At 48.7% G+C, this 6,672-nt stretch overlaps 3 protein-coding genes across 3 annotated transcripts; all 3 read right to left on the bottom strand.

Annotated features, from left to right (window-relative positions):
- Positions 1–1,102: 1,102 nt before the first annotated feature.
- LACBIDRAFT_336203 (uncharacterized protein) lies at positions 1,103–2,417 on the bottom strand (the record flags this gene model as incomplete). Its single annotated transcript, XM_001891135.1, has 6 exons — positions 1,103–1,161; positions 1,187–1,213; positions 1,602–1,661; positions 1,726–1,817; positions 2,032–2,106; positions 2,260–2,417. 6 exons carry the CDS (start codon positions 2,415–2,417, stop codon positions 1,103–1,105), a joined length of 471 nt encoding a protein of 156 aa, XP_001891170.1.
- A 1,570-nt stretch (positions 2,418–3,987) lies between these two features.
- Positions 3,988–4,631, bottom strand: LACBIDRAFT_309367 (uncharacterized protein). The gene is made up of 4 exons (XM_001891136.1): positions 4,483–4,631; positions 4,258–4,381; positions 4,145–4,205; positions 3,988–4,092 (listed from the first exon to the last, which is right to left on the bottom strand). The coding sequence occupies exons 1-4, from the start codon at positions 4,619–4,621 to the stop codon at positions 4,006–4,008; spliced, it is 411 nt and encodes a 136-aa protein (XP_001891171.1). The 5' UTR covers positions 4,622–4,631; the 3' UTR covers positions 3,988–4,005.
- A 425-nt stretch (positions 4,632–5,056) lies between these two features.
- LACBIDRAFT_257063 (uncharacterized protein) lies at positions 5,057–6,374 on the bottom strand (the record flags this gene model as incomplete). The annotated part of the gene is given in 3 exon segments (XM_001891137.1): positions 5,057–6,094; positions 6,156–6,197; positions 6,216–6,374. 3 exon segments carry the CDS (start codon positions 6,372–6,374, stop codon positions 5,057–5,059), a joined length of 1,239 nt encoding a protein of 412 aa, XP_001891172.1.
- Positions 6,375–6,672: the final 298 nt, after the last annotated feature.

Consider the following 6,672-nt stretch of genomic DNA (forward strand, 5'->3'; position numbering starts at 1 on the left):
ATTCATTGCCTTGCATGCAAAATTGCATTCGCCAAAACTCTTTGTCCTAGTTGGTCTGTTCCCCGACATGCCAGTCAATTACTATGACCATGGCCATCCTCCCATCAACAGTCCCAACGCTTTCGGTTCTGGCTTTGATTTTGACTTCAATGAATTTGATTTCACAAATATGGACAACTTTGACTTCGAAAACATGGACGTCAATGCTCTGGGTTCGGCAAATCTGGATGTCGGCGCAACAATTGATTATGAACAGGCCTTCATGGAAGCTGCCTTATCGATAGGTGTACAGGAAAATAGGCCTGACTATTTTATAGCAGACAGCTCTCAGCTCGTTTTGCCCCCGTACCCTTCTCATCCCAACATCGACACCATGTCGTCTATTGGTACTTTGGCAGGCCTCAGTTCCTCTCCAGTGCTGACATCCAGCAGTGGCGTGCTCAGTGCGCCTATCCTTCCAAAACCCGATGGTGATCACCGCCGGCCCACTAAGCGCAGAAAGGTCGACGAGGTTAACGCAGCCCACATTCTTCCCGAAGGTCTTCAACGAAGCCGAACAAAGAGTGCTAAGGCCACGGCAGCTCTGGGGGAATAGCTTACTATGGACACTTAAGTTAGTTTACACGAAACTACATACATATTAAAGTCTCCAGTACTTGTCATATCGAAGGATCCATCAATCAGCGTGGCGCTCCCAGAGATTAAAGCCAAAGTCACGACATCCACATCCATACACGTCGCACCCAGCCCATATAACCTCCATGCCTGCCATACCTCCCTCTAAGGCACCAATTCTCTCTTTTGCGCAACTCAGTGTAATCCTGCGCCAGTTCAAAGTCATCTGGTCGCCCTTTGTTGGTGGGTGGCTGATGTTGCGATGGAGCCGAGAACACCATCATATACCCTTCTCGTGGATAGGTAAGGTGGAGGGATAACGAGAATATGAGGGATGAGCGACTCTCGTGTCGTTGAGGGGAGGATCTTGTAGAAGTTGGCAGAGAGGAAATGCGAGAAAGAAAGTTGGGTTCCATATACATTCGGCCCCCCGCAGGTCAACGACATCCACCCTCTTTGTCCCTTGGCATTGAAAAATGTTCGTAACCTAATCCACGAATTCACGAACGACGATGAGAACCTCGATCAATCCATCGTCCGCACTACCTTGATCCCCCAAGGTTACACACACTAAAGTGAAGCCATGCATCCGTGTCGTCTGAAGGGCCCTCGATCAACGTCAGATGGGAGAACACTGAAATAGGCCTATGACGTATTTGGCTTCAAGCCTCGAGGAGAGGTGGTGGGGGGGCAGTCGAGATTGGCATGTGCAGACGTGTTGTTGGAACACTTGACGGCAGGGCAATCTAGTCGGCTGAGGATAGAATGCGCCAAAGTAAGGGCGAGATGGTGGATAATGGGGAACTATGTCTGAGATCGGAACGTTGGTGGATTGAGCGGGTGGGGACGTCGACGTTGGCCTGGCACTGCTGTTGTGTTCAGAAGGCATCCGGCTGGATGGTTTGTGATACAAGGAGGATGGCCCAAGTGTTCTCTGCCCATACCCTTGAGTCAAAGGTGCATCCGCACATGTTGAAGGAACTTACCCCAAGGCGTAAACACAATCAAATGTGGTGTTCTCGAGAAGCCGGCCTCCGTGACGAGCCCTATCAAAAATTTGACTGGTTTAGAACCTGCATTTGGTGGGGATGAGAGTGGTTTGAGACTTACAGCCAAAACCAAAGCAGAAGAGGGCAGCAAAGTTGTCAAGATGGATGTTGCAGATGAAGAGAAGCGAACGCGTGTCGCAGTTGCTCCCACACCTGTCAGACCCATGACGTCACACTCAAGAACCTCCCCATGGCCTATCCACACCCTGCTCCCGCTCCCGTGCTTCTCATATCCCTGCGCCGTAGTACCAATGCATAGCGTTACAGCGGCCTCGCTCAGGCTCTCTTAGCAGTACACAAATCCTGTATGATGATTAGGTTAAAGGCAAAGGATGATGCGAGATGGCATACCTTGTGAAGCACATACATTCGTGAAAGACAAATGCAAACTCGACCTTCGAAGATGGAGGCAGTCACGATAAGGTGTCCTTTCTTACGTCGGCTTGAGAAAATGTTAAGCAAACTTGCATGCGAACGTTGCAGAATCTACGTACCAGGTCTCAGTTCAACGGCACGCGATCCAGGAGGTGGAGATCACTTCGAAGCATTCCCAAACATTAGCAATGAATGCGACACATTTTAGACGTATACTCACCGGTAAGACAATATGAACCAAGATCCTTGACCATTCTTCAAACCTAAACTCGATTTGCGGCCGTCGGGGACTCTTGGATTCAGCGGTACACAGGGGAAGACATTGTCACACAAAGCACCAGCGGAACGTAGAGATGCGGATGCATATGCAGTAGACATGATGGTGGGGGAAGAATGACGATGTTAGGGAACACACTGAAGAATACACGTGACATTCTTCTCACCTTTGGGAACCAAAATCCGGACCATTCGGACTAGTGTTGCCGCAATGTAATGTACATTAAGTTTAATGTCAACCTTAAGGCGCATTATGCCTATATTTGGTGGCTTCAAGGGGCTTTAAGGTGAGGCAGTGTAGGGCTGGGAATTGCGGGGAATTGCCGACACCGTGGTCGCGCCTTGAAAAAGCTTGAAGTGACGTCATTGGAATAGGCGCGCTGGCCTCAGTGTTGTGCGTTCTGAGTAGTAGTGGACGCGTCGAGCAGTAGCAGTCGCGCTGAGGTCAAAAACCATCAGGACTCTTTCCAAGGCTGTTTATACATTAGCACAGCCTATACAGGAGAGATGGCTACATATGTGCAATATAGTATCACCGCGCCCAAACACAAAAAGCCAGCCACAGATCCCAACATGCGAAAACCTCCAAGAAAGCCTGAGGGACGTAAAGTGACGGCAAAGAATTTGACAGCAGCAGAGCCAGGGCCACTTTACGGTGTTGGACCTGCAGACTCAAGCGAAACAACTTTGGATCACTGATAACGCGACGTGCGGCACGCAAGAGATCTACCGCTTTTGCCACGAGTGTCGTCTGGTATTTCGTGCGCTCGTTTCAATCGAAGAATCCATCCCACTTGATGAGTCTCCGTTTCCAACCATGATGCACCCAAGACTTATTGTAAGGCCAGCCTGCTGGAGGAGTATCAACAGCCTGAGGTTTCTCGAAAAACGGCACCAACTCCTACTCCAATTGCAACCTCCGTCACATGGACAAGACCAACGGCGTCGCACGCCGCACTTGCACAAGTTTCTATTAACCTCTATCTAAGTAGTTTATGTATATTGTTCGTAGTCCTTTTACTAGTTTTGTGACGGTCTTGTACATTTCCAAATTCGGAAGGCGCTTTAAGGTCCCATTAAGGTACTTTAAGGCCGGGATTTTTCCGGCCTTAAATTCCATCAAGCATCCATTGCGGCAACACTAATTCGGACTCCGAATGGTCCAGATTTTGGTCCCCGAAGGTGAAAAGAATGATGTCATCCACTGTTTCTTGCGCAATAACATTGAAGGAAAATGCATCAACACCTAACCCTAACCAAAGAACGTTCAATGGCTGGCCCGGCGAGGTTCGGCAGGTAAGTAGGGTACTTATACTATCCCACTTTCGCAAGATAACCCAAATTGATCACATCACACTTTCGCTATACAATCCTACTGCTGAGATTTGGGACCACACTATTTCAGTTTGCTATCCCACTATTCGGGGTAAGATCACACTATTTTACTAATATATTATAATCCCACTACTACTATTCTTGTCATCACCCGTTTCAGCTATTTCCAGGCCATTCAGACTAAAAAATATAGGAGGTTATTTTTTTTTTTTTAACAGCCTGTCAGCCGGACTAACTAACCATCCCGATATGGCATTTTCAAATCCTGGACCCCCCTTGTCTACTAGTACCTGGAAGCAAGCTTTGATTCTATTATCACTCGTCGAGTCGCGCGGCCATTCAAATTGTCGCATATTTAATCTACAGGAGTGATAATCCAGAGCTGATTCGGCGGGAAGAACGGCGGTTCACTCGGACCAACGATTAGCAAGCCGCAAGCGACCTACATAATTTCCAACAAACCGCCTTTCAATAGTACAAAATACAGAACTCACCTGAGTTCCTGCTTCATTCTCAGGTAAAACCCAACCTTCCTTCGTCACCGGGTTGTCAATGCTGAAAAAACTATGTTTAACCTCACTCCAGCTCGACCAAGAAACCTACTTACATGTAGACATCCTTTCCACTGACATCCGGAGCATTCGTAAGACACCATCTAACGCCCTCATCTACCTCCTCAAACAACGACGCAAACACCTGGCGATTTTTCGAGAACGCAGGAGCACCGCCAGCTTTGATGGTGTAAAGCCCAGATTGCTCTTCAATTACCCACTACGACGATCACAAAGAACGCTCAGGTTGATTGCCAATTCATTCGAGAATCAAGGCTTACGGGATACGCCCTCTGTCCAGCTTGAAGCGATAGAAACAATCGGCTTGGGAAGGAGACTATGATCTTCGTGGGCTGCCCGCTGGACGAAAGAATCGAAGCCTTTATTGCGGATGAGGTATTTTCCTGTAGGGAGCGTCATTTTTGACGGTGCTCTGGAAGACGTACCTTCGGGCTTTTATATATCATGATCGTAAACTTCATTTCCACGCTTGTGCGATAGAATTCGAGGAAGCGTGAGGTTGTTTGTGTTAGGGGTATGGAAGGTCCGTTCATATAAATCACTTGACACTCGCTAGATAGCAAGAACGAAGCTTACTTTGCTGAGCTCAGAGCTTGGCGCACATAGTGAGGAAGCATCTAAAAATAAAGGTTACAGCTGGCGAATCATTCGACCAGCTAAATGAGGTCACGATGAACGAATATTCAACGGAAATGCCTTTTCTCCTATTCCGGACGAAAGAAGACCGCACCAACGTATGCAGTATGTACCCACTGTCAGACGCGAAAACGCCACAAGATGCCCAAGAAATATCTAGTCTATGAATCATAGCTAGCAAAGTATAACAATGAATCCTTATGGTATAACCGCCTCAATCGTCCTCGTTCTAGTATCCTTCAGAAATGTCACCAAATCCGTCCCACCAGTCCCCTTGACCGGCTCCCTCTCTTTCCCCTCCCCTTGCAACCCCTTTGAATTCCTTAAACTCGCCGCTCTCCTCGCCGGACCCAATATATACAAATGCGCAATAATCATATGTGCATCCCTAAACTTCTTCAAAGCGCCCACCGCCCGATTATACGCCCCCTCCAACTCCCCATCCCTCGCCCCAACCACAAACTCCCTCAACGGGCGAGGGCTCTTCATCAGATGATCAAGGAACAACCGATGTTTTCTGGGCATGTACGATTGCATGCGTTGCATGAACGATGGATTGCCGTGGTTCACACCTAAAAAGGAGTCCAAAGCGTGAATGAGTGAGCTCTGTCCCGCGCTGGGACCAGATAGCTCCTTCGGGACGAGAAGCCCCTCCTCCGCCAGCCCTTCATACACCCATTTCCGCTTGTTCGCGTCCGAGTCTTCACCGCAGAACCACGGTCGTACTTGGTTATAGTACGTATCTGGATCACAACCATTACGGACGTCATTCATCAACGCACGAAGTTCGTCAATGACGCTGGAGAGGGTGGACAGGTATTGGGTGACGTGGCGCACTGCAATGGAGTCGTTCACGGATGTCTCGTCCATGGTTGCACGTACAAGTTGGAGAGCCTCGACGCCGCGCAACTCGATACGCGCAGAGCAGAGATAAAACTCTTCTTCGTCTCTCAGTCCCGTGAATAGTGTCTGGGAACGGACGTTGAGAGGTGTTGGGAAGTCTTCACTGGTACATATGACCCAGTTGTACAGGACGGTGTCGGAGAAGGTGAGTAACGGTGGGATGTCGAGCTTCTGAGAAATGCGGACAAGAGGAAGAGATATGGGTTTGGGTATACAGATGGGAGACGTCAGAGGCAGAGTGTGGATGTAGAAGTGAAGAATATAAGTTAACACAAGATGGGCTCGACGTAGAAGCATGGGCGAATCCAGTTCACAAATGGGTATGACCGGCAGCTGTCAAACGCAGTAAGTGTACGCCTTGAAATTTGAAACCCAAGCCGGCAAAACAACGCACCTGACGAACACGTACGCGCCATGCCTCTGACGCCTCAGCTTCCTCGACAGCAAGACCCACTTTACCCCCAAGCTGCAATTTCGCATGAATGGCAGCGTCTAGTATAGTTTCCCATAACTCCCAGAGTTGAGGGAGGCGGGTCAGGGGAGGAGAGGGAGGCATGAAACCAGCACGCTCGTCAACATCGAAAGCGTGAAGTTCATTTTCGTAAGGAGACATTCAGTATAGATAGAAATGAGAGAGGACGAAAAGGAGTAGCTCTCTTTTACATAATTCCGCTGTCGGGTCTTACCCGGCTGACCGGTCCTGTCAACGCGACATTTTGGATCTAATTTTTGGAATCGCCAGGCAAGTAAGTAACCCATCTTGTAAGTAAACTCGTTCTTACCGTGTGCATCTAAAACCGAGATGTTGATGTTGCTGAAACGTGGGCGTCAATTTCAAGAAAGGACAGCCTTGTATCTAAAAACGCGTCAACACGTGACAGGACGCATCTCGTCATTATCTGCAAACATCG

The sequence above is a fragment of the Laccaria bicolor genome, genomic scaffold (assembly GCF_000143565.1).
Source record: "Laccaria bicolor S238N-H82 LACBIscaffold_408 genomic scaffold, whole genome shotgun sequence".
NCBI lineage: Eukaryota > Fungi > Basidiomycota > Agaricomycetes > Agaricales > Hydnangiaceae > Laccaria > Laccaria bicolor.

Coding starts and splice junctions, on each gene's coding strand:
- LACBIDRAFT_309367 (XM_001891136.1), bottom strand. CDS start 4,621: ATGACGCTCCCTACAGGAAAATACCTCATCCGCAATAAAGGCTTCGAT. Junction 4,206..4,257: donor AGTGGAAAGGATGTCTACAT/GTAAGTAGGTTT, acceptor TAGTTTTTTCAG/CATTGACAACCCGGTGACGA. Junction 4,093..4,144: donor AGAATGAAGCAGGAACTCAG/GTGAGTTCTGTA, acceptor GAAATTATGTAG/GTCGCTTGCGGCTTGCTAAT.